This window comes from Centroberyx affinis, unplaced genomic scaffold, assembly GCF_046629955.1.
Source record: "Centroberyx affinis isolate AG114_WGS23_722 - 3 ecotype Tasmania unplaced genomic scaffold, CSIRO-AGI_Caff_v1 ptg000171l_1, whole genome shotgun sequence".
In the NCBI taxonomy this organism is placed as follows: Eukaryota; Metazoa; Chordata; class Actinopteri; order Beryciformes; family Berycidae; genus Centroberyx; species Centroberyx affinis.
Genome location: NW_027278868.1, coordinates 650,335 through 667,287, shown reverse-complemented (window position 1 = coordinate 667,287; position 16,953 = coordinate 650,335). Strand labels below are relative to the sequence as shown.

At 43.6% G+C, this 16,953-nt stretch overlaps 1 protein-coding gene across 2 annotated transcripts in view; it reads left to right on the top strand.

Annotated features, from left to right (window-relative positions):
• Positions 1 to 15,697, top strand: part of strn (striatin, calmodulin binding protein) — a 28,031-nt gene extending 12,334 nt beyond the window's left edge. Inside the window, exons 2-18 of one of the 2 annotated variants that reach the window (XM_071534624.1) lie at positions 65 to 168; positions 2,325 to 2,398; positions 3,426 to 3,473; positions 4,200 to 4,278; positions 5,277 to 5,450; positions 6,941 to 7,076; positions 7,186 to 7,348; positions 8,609 to 8,719; positions 10,214 to 10,357; positions 10,500 to 10,636; positions 11,306 to 11,481; positions 12,504 to 12,551; positions 12,659 to 12,780; positions 12,904 to 13,071; positions 13,188 to 13,328; positions 14,067 to 14,255; positions 14,798 to 15,697. In XM_071534624.1, the coding sequence (XP_071390725.1) occupies positions 65 to 168; positions 2,325 to 2,398; positions 3,426 to 3,473; positions 4,200 to 4,278; positions 5,277 to 5,450; positions 6,941 to 7,076; positions 7,186 to 7,348; positions 8,609 to 8,719; positions 10,214 to 10,357; positions 10,500 to 10,636; positions 11,306 to 11,481; positions 12,504 to 12,551; positions 12,659 to 12,780; positions 12,904 to 13,071; positions 13,188 to 13,328; positions 14,067 to 14,255; positions 14,798 to 14,967 (2,184 nt within the window). In that variant the 3' untranslated portion in view covers positions 14,968 to 15,697. The remainder of the gene's footprint in view (positions 1 to 64; positions 169 to 2,324; positions 2,399 to 3,425; positions 3,474 to 4,199; positions 4,279 to 5,276; positions 5,451 to 6,940; positions 7,077 to 7,185; positions 7,349 to 8,608; positions 8,720 to 10,213; positions 10,358 to 10,499; positions 10,637 to 11,305; positions 11,482 to 12,503; positions 12,552 to 12,658; positions 12,781 to 12,903; positions 13,072 to 13,187; positions 13,329 to 14,066; positions 14,256 to 14,797) is intronic. The other variant, XM_071534633.1, reaches the window with a different exon arrangement.
• Positions 15,698 to 16,953: the final 1,256 nt, after the last annotated feature.

Below are 16,953 nucleotides of genomic sequence, written 5' to 3'. Positions count from 1 at the left end.
AAAAGCAACTTAAATCCCTCCTGCTTTAGACTGTGCCCTGGCAATCCTATTTTTGTGTTTGCAGGCCCAAATCGCCTTCCTACAGGGGGAGAGGAAAGGCCAGGAGAACTTGAAGAAGGACCTAGTGAGGAGGATCAAGATGCTGGAGTACGCCCTGAAGCAAGAGAGGTGGGTGCTTTACTGCCTGCCAACACTACAACCCACCCACCACACACAAATACCTCAGCGTCTACGCACCCACAGGACATAAGAACAACTGCAGTGTTTCTATTTTTTGTCTGCTCCTAAAAATAAATTACTCCCACTGAGAAAATTGGAAAAGCAGTAAATGTGCAGTGTGGGATTCTGATTGGTCAACAACTCAACATCTGCTGCACCTGCACAGAGCAGACACACTCTAGAGTGCAACTGTCTGCATAGCTTTCTAACAAGTTTGTTTATAATTGATAGTGTGTAAAATGGAAAATAGTTTGTAAAAGGGAAAATATATATATATTTTTTTATTCCAGTTTCCACTGGTTTATACACTGCACGTACTAGAGCTATGTCTCAGCTGGTGTCAGTAGAAGCAGTAATGGAGTGAGAGTGCCAGAGAGATTCCCCGGAGTGCAGCTGGTGTAATGTCTCTGGGCGAGAGGATGTGTGGGCAGGAAGGCTTTGTTTGCTGTCTGATACTGATGACTCTGCAGCGTCCTCAGTGGAAGGACGGGACAGGATGGGAGAGGAGAGGAGAACTCTCTCTCCAGGCAAGACAAGGTCACCGCTGCTGCTTTCTTTCTCCAGTAAACCAGCAGAATTGCGTAGCCTTCACTCTCCCCGTGCGCCAGCCCCGTCAACTTGCTTCCCTGCGGTAACAGAGGTGACACACATTGCATTTTCCTTCCTCCTTGACGCATGGCTGCACACTGGAGCAGAGATATATTGATGATGTCAACACTTCACGCAGCCAGCATCAGTTGTCCTGGATCATGCAAATAACTTAGCTCACAGAAAGCAGAACAGGGATGACAAGAAATGTTTCTATCAGCATGGCTCAGAATCAGCAATTTGAAATGTTAGCTGTAGCTCACAGTGTTTTGGCCATTCCCTACAGGTGTGGTTTATTGGTGGCTTTGTGTAGGAGCCAGGCATGATTCAATATGTAGTCTAAAGGTTAGTGAAGCAGGCTTGAAACCGGAAAGGTAGGGAAAGTGAACAAGCAACTCTCGCCTCCCTCAACAGCTACCACTGAGGATGCCCTTGAGCACAGCACTTAACCTTTGACCGCACCAGTAGAGCTGCTCCGTGGCCGACAGTACAAGGCTGCGGTTGTATTGAACTACCAGATGGGAATGTGTGGAACTGTATGAATGCGAGGCAGAGAATTGCTAAAAAGAGAATGTGTATTCAGCAAAACCATCCCTGGATAAATAAAGGTTAAGAATGGAAAAATGGAAACTGAGACAGGTTGTTCAGAGGGTAGCAAATGAAAAGACTGACTGCAGGCTTCTTGTTAATTTGAGCTGGGAGTCTGAGATTGTCTAGGCTAATGAGGGCCATGACACAACCGAGTTAGACAGGTGTCAAAATAGGTTAGTGCTCTGTCGTTCCTTTAGTCTGCTTAAAGGGTAGTTAAATTTTCCTTACCTTTGCTCTGTCAGAAACATCATCATTAGGTTTGTTATGCGTGGAATTGTCCACTAGCTGTTAGTAGTGTATATTTATCTACTTTTCTCCAGTGATATCACCACAGGCTCTGCCTCAGGAGCAACACTTAACCTAGAATGACTACCGCTTTCCCCGGTTGCTTAGCAACAGGTCACGTCTCAGAGGGTATCTAAAAGCAATATCGGGAATGGCCTTCTGAAATGCAGGATGTTCCCAATTTAAAAGGAATTTGATGGTTTGACAGGGTGCTTCTTCTGGATCACTGGGGAACTGGTGTGGACTATGTGAGCTTTCGCGCATGCAAGCTCTCCTGGTATCTACTCTTTACCTATTCTACTGATATCGATGTGTGCAGTCATGGGAGAAACTGCATTATTTTGGTCATCAGAGAATACCAAAATGGACATAATCAAAATAGACATAAGCCACACATTGCCGCTTTTCTACATTGGTCCCTAATTGCGTGTGAATGGAATCACTGCAGTTGATTCAGGCATACAAGCCACTCTGTCAAACAAGCTAATGAGTTTGTGGTAAGTAGTGCAAGTTAGTGTTGAGATGACTTTCAAAGCCTATGCAGATGCCATGCATAATGAGTTTTTTAAATAGCTTGTTGTCAAGCCTTTTTGATCAGCACTGTTTGCTTATTTGTGTGCTTCCCCTTTTTTAACTTCCAGAGCAAAGTACCACAAATTAAAATATGGGACAGAGTTGAATCAAGGTGACATGAAGCCCCCAAGCTACGACTCTGGTAAGTATGGAACCACAAAGAACCACCTCCATTTCTCCTTGCTAAATCACTGTGATTGTTGTGTTCGCATACCTCAAGTGACAGCATTGGTACGTGTGTGAAGACTGCATTCATGTTGAATCTTGTTTGCCTCAATAGTTTCATCACAGTGTAATTTCCTGAGAGGTGTTGTGGATGCACTGAGATGACACTTTCAGCTTTTTAAGCTACTAAAAGTGTCAGCCTGTACCAAACACCGATCCATTACTTGTAGAGAATAGTACAGATTTAGACCATTCATGTGGGTACATGTAACAGGAATTTGAAATATAATCCATTTTACTCATTTGAAGAGATCTAAGACCCCTTTGTGTGGAAAAAGGCAGAGTTGAGACATTTTGCTTTAATATCTGACAGACGCACACTTCAGTTAACAACTGTCACAGTAGCACCTAATTTGCGACACAAACAACATAAAACACTATAATAGCTAATGAAGAAATAAGAACGCTGTAATCACCGCCCTGTACAATCACCCAACCTACTGACATATCAACATATGACACAGGATTCAATGATTTACCCTGGTATCGCCCCAATATCCGATCAGTACGCTACCTGTTCCTGTTATTGTAGTATAATTGGACTTGGATGTTCAACTCCCCTCCCATCATTAAGTCAGATTGTGATATTTCCCTTTTTACCATCTTCATCTCTATTCATGAAGGCGGTTCAAAGCACCAGAGCCCTTGAAGTGTTGATGAAGGAGGGAGGTGAGGGGGAGAGGTGTTAGGTGGAGGGGACGGGATGGGAGGACGGACGGACGGTGGGGGGGGGGGGGGGGGGGGGGGGGCTGTTGCACGTATGGTGGCGCACCTGCCCGCTCCTCACCCTCCTGAATTAGGCATGACCCACTTTTGAGGCAACCTCCTCTCCTTGCCCTGCCAACTCAATACCTTGACACACACACACACCACACACTCGCACCCCACATACACACTCGCACCCCATCTACATTTTATTAACACGACTTTCTGCCCCATGCTAGAATCCCAGCCGACTCGCCACCAGAGTGCTGATGATGTTGAATATGAAAGTGAGCCTTGAATCCCATCATTGTTTGTTCAGTCGGTGCTTTAGACAGTAATAAAGACTATGCTGTTCTAGATGCTGCAGGCACAGACACACGTTGTTGCTCTTTCTAGTATGTCATGGGACCTGGTTAGAGCAGAGAACAGCCGTTTTGAAGGTGTTGGAATGCGTCATTAAATATTGAACTGTTCCATAATGACCGAGGCTGTTTCTTGTTTTAGCGCCAAGGAAGAGCCATTGCTAATGAGTTTTAAATCCGCTCTCCTCTGTTTCCACTGCTACTGTCTGCAATGTTTTAATAAGGCGATAAGTGCCCACTGGGATGTAAACATTAGGAATAGGCTAGTTATTGCAGTTGCAGATGGTAACACAAATGCTGATTTAGGTCCAAACCCAACAATTTAACAAGAGGATGACTTGGTTAGAGCTTAGTTACTGATCATACTTGCAGGGGTAGGAGGTTAAATTGACATTAAACAACCAAGCTTATATTTCAGTATACTTTCAATGGCACAAGAGAAGCAATAGAGGATTCATCCAGTTTTCAAACAGCCCCTTTTACTTAATTATAATCCTCTGTTGACTTAGTGAAAGCAACTGCTATGGGCTGAATGCGCATAGTTGCCTTGATGCTATGATACAGGAATGTTCTGGTTTTGTTTGTAGAGTGGAATTAATGTCAGTGGCTGTGTGTTTGTGGAGCTGTGATTTGTGTCCTCTTCTCCCCCAGATGAGGCCAATGAGAACGAGGGCCCTGGATCACTCAACAATCAGCTGTCGTGGAAGCAAGGCCGCCAGCTCCTCAGACAGTGAGTATACTTGACGCTTTTATCCTTACATGACAATATCCCGACCCAGATCCCAGTATCCCAATATCCCAATATCCCAACCCAACTACTGCAGAGAACAATACATTATCATAGGTGAATATTACTTCACTAAGATGTACTGTATCTAAATACCAGGATGTTGAAAGGCCCCCAGCTACATTGGTCTGCATTACTGGTGTCAGTCTCTTTGTCTGTTGGGTGCCAGACATAACAGGATCTCTGAACTAAGTATACTGCTGTGCCAGCAGTGCTATGACCAGAAAAACTATGGAGAAGAGCTCCCTCATCTGGGCAGCACAAGTCACTGCCCTCTCTGGTTATTCTCCTGTGTACCTAGCAGGCTCAGGAGAGTGTTGTTATCTGCTCATCGTACTCTCCACTCAGTCTCTGTAAATGATCGGGGTTCAGGCCTTTATCCCAGACACCATCAGGCAGCCTCACACATCATCTGCCCCAACACGCCGGCTCATGAGGCAGCCAATTTATTCTTGAGCCTGTGTCAAGCGGCAGATCAATAATGTGCTAAAACACCCTTCTCCCCCCAGTCAGTCGCCTGCTCAAATCACTAGAGCTTCTGCTGTGTCAGTCCCTACAGGATAGGTGTAATATAGGATGAGACACTGCACATGCTGACATTGGTAACTAGCCTAGTGCCAGAGGACATCACGCATTTGACAGTAACAAGTACTGTACTGTTGCTTGTCTATGAACATGTTTAAAGACTTATAGTAGATTAACCTATTGTCAACTATATTGTAAAAGTAGAATCAACTTAATAGTCCCTTTACAGCATTATTAAACTAATTTACGTCAGTCTTCCAGCATCTTCATTGCTGAGCATTTTATCTAAGCATTTTCACCGTTCGTAAATAATGCTCTGTGCACTTAATGTTTATATTCCACATTCCTTTCATAACACACGGCATTTTGATGTAGACCAAATGCAACCAGCCTTGAGTTCATCTAACTTGTTTCAGGTACCTGCAGGAGGTGGGCTACACAGACACCATCTTGGATGTGAAGTCCCAGCGGGTCAGAGCCCTGCTGGGCCTGGCTGGGGATGGAGGAGGTGGGAGAACAGGTGAAAGGACCAGTACTGAGCCTTTGGTCAACGGGACAGACTCATCAACAAAGGGCATGGGCACCAGGGGGTGAGTGCTCTCCAATAAGAGTGGTGCAGGGAATCAGTACAGCTATATAATGTAATATTTTCTTTATTTTCTTGCATTGATGCGATAAGTCCCAAGTGCTGATGTTTTATGTATATTTCAAAGCTGATTGACTCATTGTGGTGCAAACACAAAGCCTGCACACAATGTTGTAAACGCGTTCTGTACATAAAGTTCAAAGTGTCATGTTCAGTTTCCTCCCTTTCCATAAAAACGTATCACCAGACATCCATGCTATCTTCCTCATTATAATCTAACAAGGTAATGGGTCTTGACCATATTTCCAAACCAGTATGTAAATCAAAGCATTAATTTAGTGAGAGGCTTTGGAGAGGGCAGACTTGTACTGTGTGTAAAAATGCCTCCAATTTGTTAAGTATTTATTAAAACAAAATAAAGGACTTCTGGTGTTTTAGGACCTCTAGATTTATTTAGTGAAATAACAACGAAAATGTTGAATTTGACAATATGCTCTGACCATGTGTTGTGACATCTAATGCCATCTGAATGAATGGCTGTTTGCAATACCTGGTGGTAAGACAGTACTCCAAATGCAGAGAGAGAGGTGTGATTTAATGTTTTCTCAAAAGCTATTAGTCCAAATACTGCCAGTCAGGCCCAAAGACTGAAGCAGAAAACTGGAAAATTAGTGCTTGAAGCGTGTTACTTCCCCATGTTCTACTCACAGCACTGTCAGTCTATGTTAAATTTAAAGACCACCTAAAGATTTCGACAAAAAATTATACAATATTGCAACATAGAATAGATATACCTGGTTTTTATCTCAGGTGTTCCACTTTCCAATATTTTCAGTATATGCATAAATCATGTACCAGTCTGCTTTTAAGCCTGATTTATTTTACTCTAATGTTACACCAGCTTGGATAATATAACCACAGCAGATAGAAATCAGTCCCATAGTTTCTATATCTTTGAAGAAATTCATGTTCATTTTTTTGGGAAAAATCCTACCTGGACTTACCTGAAGTTCATCATTTATGAACTCAGAAATATAGAAGACTCAGCCTGTAAGCATATTGTTTGGTCAGCTAAAGGTGGAAATATACTGTGTATATACATTTATATATACTGTTCTGTTTTTTTATGAGAGATAAAGGGACATGATCACAAACTGTTACTAACATGCCCATCATGCTTTCATATATCCCAGAGATGCACCCAGTGTGAGATGCACCCAGTAGGGATAGGGTGAGATCATTTCTGAATGTGATAATGAGACAATTTACTAGTTGCTTGCCCATCATCATGTCTGAGTGAAAATGCTTTCTGTGTCTTCAAGCAAGCTGTTCATGCCTGTTCAAGCCTTCATGTATTTGTTATGGCCTTATTTTCCGCTACATTGTCCATATACAATAATGTCATTATACAGTAAGGAGGAACTGTGACACATGAGCGGTTACACATTTTAATTGCGACCATATGTTCATGCATGCATCATTTTGTTTTAACAGGAAAGCGGAGCTCTCTGACAGTAGCGCTGTGCTGGAGGCGTTCAAGTTCATAGAGAGCGCGGCAGCTGACTTCAGTGATGAAGATGAGGATGAGGATAGTGAGGGGAAGGACAGGACGATCATGGAATCCAGGACGGTAAGAAAACCTGGGCTTTCACTTTCTGCGCCAATACAAAGCTGAATTGGGGTGGAGGGGCAGCCATCTGCAGTTTTATCATTGTAACGGCCCCCTATGTCTTCCCCAGATCATGAGGAAGAAGCCCGCTGCCTCACCATCGCCCGCCAGTATGGACACCAGCGAGGACCCAGACACAGAGGAGGCACTGAAGGGCTTTGATTTCCTGTCCAGCCCCGACGACATGGACACATCACCGGAGTCCCGAGGCACGGGGGACGGCACAGACTGGGGTGAGTCGTGGTGCCTGGGGGGCCAGAGGCATGATGGGACTGCTGAGAGTACAGATACAGGGTCTGTTAAGAGCAGGGCATGGAGGGCATGGTTGGAATCGAACAGGAAAACACTTTTTATTTACTACTGTCAAAAGCAAGTAAGGTGCCAAATGTATGAAAGTTCATATTTCCTTTCTCTTACAGTGATTGAAACGTGTCATTCCAAAAATGTCCTATTTACCTAGAAATATATCCTAGCAGTTGAAGAGTCATTGAAAAGATTGCTAATTCTTTTGTTTATGTCTTAATCTTATGATTTGCCCGTTTCTCCGGTCCAGTTGACATCTGCTCATAGTTTGGCGACTGTTCATGGAGTCCTCGTGTCCATCATTCACATATCATGCTGTGGTCATAAATCATGATGCTTGGAGTTTCTCTGTTTAACCCATAGTTTGTGATCTCTTCCACTGTGTGTTCCCATAGCCAGCCTGTGACCACAATGTCTGTTCCACTCCTGTGTTGGTGTGTCGTCAGATCAACCTGATTCCCTTGAGTCTGTGACATGAGTCCTACAGATCCTCAGACTAAAGCCAGAAAAACAGGTCTTGATGTCACGTTGAGGTGTTCCTTTGTATTTGGACATGGATTTGAGTAATTACATGCTCCTATAATGAATAATTTGTATTTGACCTATATCATGTGATTCATGGGTATCCAACAATTTGATTATTAAGTTGAATTTCTCACAACTGAGAATCCAAATGTTCAAATGAAAGAACTCCCCAGCTGGCATCAAATTCCTTCCCACCACTCTTACTTCTTCAATACAAAAGAAAGCAAAGGTGTAAAAGATTAAAAGAGATGGCTGAGTTGCAGAGTCCGCTGCCACATCTAGTGACTCTAAATGAAGTCAATTCTATGCCTCTCATGGTCAGAATGAACTTCGGGATTCAGATCTCACTGTGGTGGCGGTGGTCTCTTTAAATAAAAAAAAGCTAATCCCAGGTCCAAAAGGCCTACTACTCTCCTTGAGGCTTTCTACCCACCTCTGAACTCTTCTTGAACTGTTGGACTGGACTCTGGGCGCAGTTTACCCAGCTGAGTCTGGTCCGCAAGCTTCAGCGATGCAGGGGGAAATGCAAGATGAGCATAAAAACCTCCAGGAGAGTATGAGTCTGAGAGAGGTGTCTGCACCTTACCCACCCTGCCTGGCCACTTGGGCCCCGACCAGGGCAGTGCCTCAACAGCCTCTCGGTCTGGTTTTGTCCCCCTGTGTAGAGAAGGACGAGCAGGGTCCCATTTCTGAGGCCTGGGATGTGGACCAGGGCCTGATAACCAAACTCAAGGAGCAGTACAGAAAGGAGCGCAAGGGGAAAAAGGGGGTGAAGAGTAAGTCCTGTCGGGCGTTGCTGCCTCCCTCTCCTCTCTCTGTAGAGCCTGACTTTCTGAGCCTGAGTTCGGCCAAAAAAAAGCCTCAAATCAAGAGCAAACATCTTCACTCTTTTTCTCATCTCCCTCTCTAGCCGCTCCTCCTTACGCCTTCTACTTGGCACGGCTGTCCTCAACTCTGTCCTGTGTGTCATTTCATGTACAATGTCGGCTCTGTCTGCTGGTGAATGCGTGCAATGTGTTTGTTTGTACTATGTGTTGCACTGTACATACAAAACCAGTGTCGCCATTATTTCCCTTCCCGTACAAAATGTAATGCTCAATGTTTCTATGTTGCATGCGTTTGTCCCCCATTTGAATGTATTGGTTTTAATGTCAAAACACCATCTTGTCCACACGCTCAAACATCAGCGATTAATATCAATGTTAGTCTCCACGGCAAGTCCATCTGTGTCCCATCTGGACTAGCACTAGCTTCTACAATCATCTGTTCCCTACATTGGTATCTTCTCCAGTCATTATAAACATAATTATCACCATTATCATCATCATCTGTCAGCCATGTTCATAATAAAGTAGTAAATAGTTCTGCTGCTGTTGTAGATTGATTCCCATAAAAGCTTTTTCAGTGACTCAGTGAAGTGACTCAACTGAATACTCCTGCACTCTGAATAATAGCCCTCTTCAGACTGAGCCTCTCAAAGGCTGAGAGCCCTTAGATTTCATATTGTTGCAAGGCCCAAGCTCTGCAGTGCTGCTGTTTTTTTTACTGCGGTTGAATCATTAGATCAACAACCCACAGCTCTCGCCTAACAGTTCATCACACTTTCTTTATTCCATATATGTGCATCACCATTTTCCTCACTTTGCTTTCTCCTGCTCCGTTTTCAGCACAGCTCTATTTTTGTTCTTCACGCTGTATCACTTTTGTGGGTGTGTGAAGGGAGATCATCTGTTAGGATGTGGGGGATTTCTTGAATTTATTTATTTATTTATTTTGGCAGATATGGTTCGGGTATAGCCCACTGGCACCAGAGTGTTAAGGTTTGATTCTCTGGGCCACCTGCACTAAAATGTTTGCACTCATGATACTTTAAGGTGCTTTGGATAAAGCATCCATAATTTTCATATTAAATAATCCTTGATGGTCTGAGATCTCAAGGATCTGCAGCCTGCAGTCCTAAAGATGAATCTGCCTCCACACTCTTGAAAACCTCTTATTCTACTTTTTCAGTTCATCTAACAAGGACTCTCCACTGCTGTCTCTTTCATTTTCTCCCCTCTACCAGCTTATAATTTATTCATCTATTTTTCTTCCCTTTTTAATGCTTCTTTTTCTCCTTATTCATTCTGTATGCTTTCTTTCAGAATATTCTCATTTTTATCAAGACATTTTGCTTTTCTTCTCATATTTTTGGCCTCCTTTCTATTTTTCTTTCTCTCCCATCACCATATGTCTGTGTGGTAACACGGTTTACCTGACTTGTTGAACAGGGCCCAACCGGTCCAAGCTGCAGGACATGCTGGCTAACCTGAGAGATGCTGAGGATATGTCCCACATGCAGCCTCCATCCACGCCCCAGGCCCGGCCCAACGTGGCCCGGCTCAACGAGCACGACGCGAACCGGACAGATGAAGGTGCCTACGAGTCTCGAGCAGAAATTTAAGTTGATTCAATTATTGCATTGAAGCGTGGCCTTAAATGAAAGCATCTAATTCCCCTCACCCCTTGTAACTGTGCTGTTAGTTATTGACCGCGTTGGGTGTTTTTTCTCCCCAGTGGAGGCGCTGACCTTCCCTCCCACCTCAGGGAAGTCGTTCATTATGGGCAGTGACGAGGCCATGGAGAGCGAGCTGGGCCTGGGGGAGCTGGCTGGGCTCACCGTGGCCAATGAGGCCGACAGTCTGGCGTATGACGTGAGTAGCGCAGGAGGGCGATGGATTTCTCTCTGGGGAAAGCTATTTCTGTTCACCTTATCTTCAGAACCTGCAGCCTTGAGTGATGTATCCTTCCCATTTACTTAAGCTCCACTGCAAAGACGCCTAGTACCACCGGCAGCTTAACTTGTATTCATACATCATACAGTTATTATTAATTAACATTGCCCGGGGAAGCTGCTTTGAAAGTGTAGTATTACAAGCTACCAGTTATTTTGAACTGGGAGAACTTGAACTATAGCCAAGCTACCCTCAGGAGAAATAGTTTTGTTAACTAAAGTTACTTAGAAAAAAGTTTTTCGAACTACCGTGTATAAAATGATCATATTTGATATCTGCAGTGTCCTATAATACAAAATCACATGGCTGTAAAAAATACCACTTGGCAGCAAGATTATTACAAATGAAAAATGAGTAAATAAATGGATGAAACGGTATAATTCCCTTCTTTTTTACAGCCAAAAATAGTTAATATTTGCAGTAGTTCACTACACCTCAAAAACATAAAAACACTATCCAAATTTGAATTTAGTTGAATCACCATAAAGCTACTGCAAATGCAGTTTAGCTGGTAACTACTAATTACTGGTGGTGAAGCTACTAGCACTGTCAACAATATTCAGTTCTGATCAGATGTCCCCTCCTCAGATCGGCAACAATAAGGATGCGCTGAGAAAGACGTGGAACCCCAAGTTCACTCTGCGGAGCCACTTTGACGGGATCCGTGGTCTGGCCTTCCACCCTGTGGAGCCCGTCCTGGTCACAGCCTCAGAGGACCACACACTCAAGATGTGGAACCTGCAAAAGACTGCTCCTGCCAAAAAGTAAGGATGTCTTCAGTTGTCTCTAAGTGAATACCTCTAGATGTGTGATCATCAGGGTTGGGAACAGACACTTGGTTCCAAAATCCCCGGGATCGAAGCGCATTTGCCTTATTGACTCCCATTATCGATTTCCTGCTCCTTTTTAAATGGGAAGAAATGCACAATTTTTTAATTTAATATCAAATTGACTTGCTGTCCATTCGCCCCTCATCTACTGTGTGTCTGGGAGACAGTTACACTCGGGGAGCAGAGTGTGTTCAGTTCTCCACAGTGTGGGAGCAGATTCGTTGTAGCTGAAGCAGCAGAGCAAGCATGACAGCATTAGAAAGAACAGATCCAAAGTGTAGCTACACTTCAGTGAAGAGTGTAGCTTGTCCTCTTTGTCGCTATACTGCTACGTGCTTCAGCTATGAGGAAACTGCCTCCATGTGGCGGAGAACTGAACTGAACACACTCTGCTCCCCGAGCTTCACTATGTCACGTCACAACCTCACAGTCACTCAGTGTACAGTTGTGTGATGTGTGTTCAGTTGTGGAGGCTGGAGTCATTTTGGAGTCAAGGGTATTGTAACACAATAGTAACACAATAAAACGATATGGCATGAACGGCTAATAATCTTTTGTTAGTCTCATTTGGGATTGGTGGTGGAATTTCAGTCAATTCAGTTACAGACTTATTTTTTGGGTGCTTTGAAGGCAACACAAGAAAATAACTGATAAGGAAATCGTTAAGGAATCAACATTGATAAAATCTTAGCAATTCCCAACTCTAGGGATGGCTTTATCAGAAAACAAGCCAACAGATCTGAACATAATTTCTGCCCTGCAAAGCCAAAGAGCTGCAACTGTGCAAGCAGTGAAACTAAGAAAAATGACTTCAGAGTTTTTCCTTTCCCTGGATTGTTGGTACAGAAGTAAACAGTATATAATTAGCATTTATGGCTGGAATTTATTACGGTAAGTAGTTATGGCTGATTGCCTTTGTATGTTAAAAATTTGATGAGCGCTCTCTTTCTCCACAGGAGTGCTTCTTTAGATGTGGAGCCAATCTACACTTTCAGGGCCCACAGGTAAATACATTTCTCATGAATAAGGACAATGTTTCTGTTTCAATGTTGATTCAATAGACAAGAAGTCTTGTTAAATCATCACTGATAACATGGTGTTTTACCTATAGGGGGGCTGTACTGAGTGTGGTCATGAGCAGCACAGGGGAGCAGTGTTTCAGCGGAGGGGTTGACGGGACCATCCAAAGCTGGAACACTCCCAATCCCAACATCGACCCTTACGACTCCTACGGTAACAATGTCATCCAACATCTTCATCCTTCATACAAAATTCTGTCCCAAACGCTTTGGGTCTGAGGATATTCAAGTCAAACCAGGAGAACTGACCTGGTTCCTCTTGTGTTTTCTCTGCCAGAGCCATCAGTGCTGCGGGGGGCGTTGTGTGGACACACAGACTCGGTGTGGGGCTTGGTGTACAGCAGCGCCCACCAGCGCCTCCTCTCCTGCTCCGCAGACGGCACCGTGAGACTGTGGGACGCCAACAGCACCTCCCCCGCCCTTGCTGTATTCAACGAGAACAAAGGTACAGATAAATATATACACCGACTTTTCTCTTGCATTATGATTTTTCACTATACTAATTGTTTGCTTTACTGGAAGATTTTGATGTCAAGTCACCTGTGTGTTTCCCTGCACCAGAGCTGGGAGTGCCCTCCTCAGTAGACCTGGTGTGCAGTGAACCGGCCCACATGGTCACGTCCTTCACCAGCGGGCAGATTGGCCTCTTCAACATGGAGACCCGTCAGCTGGTCCTCAACCTGGAGTCCACTTTGGAGCCAGGTAGACTTGGAGTCAAGGATCAGTAGCAGGGACTGGACTGGGTTGAGCCTGATGTACTGTATGATAGAGACTGGAACAATTAAACGACTAGTTGGTTCATTGTTGGATGATGTACTTACCAAACAAGAGTAAACTGGGGTTTGACTGACACAGGTTTCAGTGAGAATTTTATAATTGGCAGAGTGGAAAAGCAACTGAAACAGCATTTAGACCACAGGACACTAAAACTCTCAACAATAACTAACAACCATGATAATGATAATAATAATAAAAACATATTCAGGTGTACTTGTGGAATCTGATCAAAATGTTAAGTTAGAATCAATTTGGGTTTCCCATACAACCAGTGTAGTATTGATAAATTATATGATCACTTTGTATTCAAACAAACTGTGTGATATCCATCATGTTGGAGGTGGACGACACTGACATACTGGGATCCGATTTTGTCTGATATATGAGCCTAACCTAAAATAAATACTTGTTTAACAAAATTTTATTTATTTAACTTAAAAATAAATATCTAAATTTAAGTAACAATTGCAGATTTTGCTTGCTAAGCTTGTATAGGGGTTGTATGCTTTGGCCATGCAAAAGAAAAGAGTCATCGATTAAGCCTGCTTTTGTTTTTCTATTTTTAGGCAACTTGGTTAGTCATGATAACCAGACTGACTGTAGGTTAGATTAGTCCAGACTCCTACTGTGTGAAGTGTAATGCAGTTGTCTGTTTTGAACCAGGCACACCCTGTCAGATCAACAAGGTCCTCAGCCACCCCACCCTTCCCATCACCATCACTGCACAGGAGGACCGACACATCAAGTTCTTTGACAACAACACAGGGAAGATGATCCACTCCATGGTGGCCCACCTGGACGCCGTCACAAGCTTAGCTGTGGACCCTAACGGACTGTATCTGATGTCGGGCAGTGAGTATCTGCTGTCTAACTGCTACTATTGAGCTTTGTCTAACAGCGATCTGAAATCACAAAACTATTCCTGAAAAACTTAATTTGTGGAGATGCATGTGTTGTTGTTTTTTTGACAGTAGCGATATGTTATTCAGTGTTGCAGCAGGTCTGTGAAAGAGACAAATTTATTCACAGACAATCTAAACAGGTCTTCATGTTCTACCCTCTTTCTAAAGGGAAAATACCATACCAATTTGTAAATCCACATAGTGCCAAGCAGATAAATGTATTATCTGCTTGGCACTATGATGAGACACACCATTAATATGAACAAGTACTATTTTTTTTTAAAAGTAAATGTTCACACCATCCAGGCAGCACAGCGTTGGCACATATCATACCACAGATCCAAGTCAGTTTCAAGCTTTAGGAGAAAGCAGTTACTGATTGTTACTGATTGTTACTGATTGCACTATCCTAGGTTAGCAAAATACCTTCAGTTCTTATTTTGTGTCCCCCATTTACCCCCATTAACCTTAAACTCATCTTCTCCTCTGCAGGTCATGACTGTTCTATCCGCCTGTGGAACCTGGAAAGTAAAACCTGCATCCAGGAGTTCACAGCTCACAGAAAGAAGTTCGAGGAGTCGATTCACGACGTGGCGTTTCATCCGTCTAAATGCTACATTGCCAGTGCCGGGGCAGACGCTCTCGCCAAGGTGTTTGTATGACGCGGAGCTGCCTTCCCGCCCTGCAGCCCCGCTCTCTGACACCGCCTCCCCAAGATCAGGGACCAATAGAGACACAGGAGGGGAAGGACCTTCAGGCATGGGTCCAGTCCCCCCCTCACATAGCCCTCTCTGGCCACTGGTTTCCTGTTGGACCGGCTGACTCTGTAGCCACTAGCCTCAAACAGGCTCTTCGCAGAAAGGGCCACGGTTAGCTGGGAGGCCAGTTAGGAGGAGAACTGCTACGGGCGCACGGCTCTCTAGTCCCCATCCACCATCCAGGCAGGCCTGGGTGTGACCGGCCACAGGGCCCCCGGCACCTACACAGACAAACTAAAGCTCGCCCTCCATAGCTAGGAGGGTCAGGACAAGTGTTACGAGTGCGGACCGGAGAAACGAGGTTTCAAGCCGGTCTTCTGCCCCTATGACTTCATGCTCACCCCGAATCCCTGTGGCCCACGACCTCTCCTCTCAGACGAGTGCGGTCGAGGGCCCTTCCTCCAAGTCAGGTTTTGTGTTGTGTTGTTCCAGAAACGTGGGGTACTGAAGGCTCGCCGGAGCTGTCGTGGAAGCCTCTCACTTTTCTTCGCTTCCGAGACCGACTCTGCTTGCCGGCCTGCCTTTTGCTTTCCTTTTTAAAACACTTATTGACAAATGTGCCTTTGCTTTAAAAAGGTCTTGAAAATGTTATTTTACCAAGCTTGTTTTGGGGAATGGGGGGGGGGGGGGGGGGGGGGGGGATGGAGCTGGTTGTCACAATGTTGTCCATTTTAACAAAACATTGGATGTAAAATTACAAATACTTATAATAAACAAAATATATATTCAGTCTTAAAAACTTATTGTGCAGCGTGAGTTTGAGTGCTCCTTTTTGATAAGTGTGGTTGGGGAATCAGTTTTGTGCATTTCAAAGCAAAGCTGGCAGAGTGATACAGACCATTAAATATATTGCCTGTTTGTTAGATTTTCAAGTAATTGTACACTTCAGAAGTAAGATTACAAACATATGTCTCCAAGTAAACCACTTGGGTTATATGGTTACAATTCAAACTTGGATATAGATGTCCATTTTAGGAATAACCAATTGATTTTGGCCAGTTTGCTCTCGTTTGAATTGAATGGCTTGTACTGTATGTAGTTTTCCCCAATTGTGTGGACATGCCTGACTACAGTGTGATGTATCATGTCCAGATATTTACAGTAGTCCAATGTTTAGCAGGACGTTAGTGCAGTACTATAGGACTATTTGAAATAATATGAGTGATGCATCCAAAACGTCGGGAAGGGAATGTCCCGACTACCCAGACCTGCGATTACAGTTTACTGTAAGTTCTGTGAGGAGGAAACTAATACAAATCCATCAAGATATTGTACATGTACAGTACAGCTTCAAATGAGCCATTTTCTCAGTCACTGGTTTGTATATGAAAGTCTGTTCAAAATAAAACCTGCTGTAAAATCTTACCTTGGGTCCTACTTTCATTATTTATCAGAAGTGATGCTATTTGCGATCGATAGAATACCTAAAGATGCCAAATTCTTCAGGAATTATCAATCAATTCTCCGAATTTTTCAGACTTGTCACTAAATGTCTCAAATGATTCAATAGAAAACAGTACCACATTGTGTTCTCTTCATTTTCATTATTTTATTAAAAATTGCAATAAAATATTGATCAATTATGTATTTGAACATTATAAGCGAAAGGCTTTTTAATATGCATATGTACAAACAGGACATAACAGGGAGAATATCATAAATACTCTTTCAACAAAACCAAGAAATACCTGCTACGTAAAAAGCAACCACACTATTAGAAAATAAGAGTGATGAGAGGAACTGCTTTCATTCCTGAGAAGCAAACGTATGATTTGCCATCACTGCATACAAGGTTATGTACTGAGCAACCTGCAAAGCTCCTCTATCCTCGCATCTGAAACACCTTTGTCTAATTCCTTGTTCCATATTGTTGATTTGGAAGGACTGCAT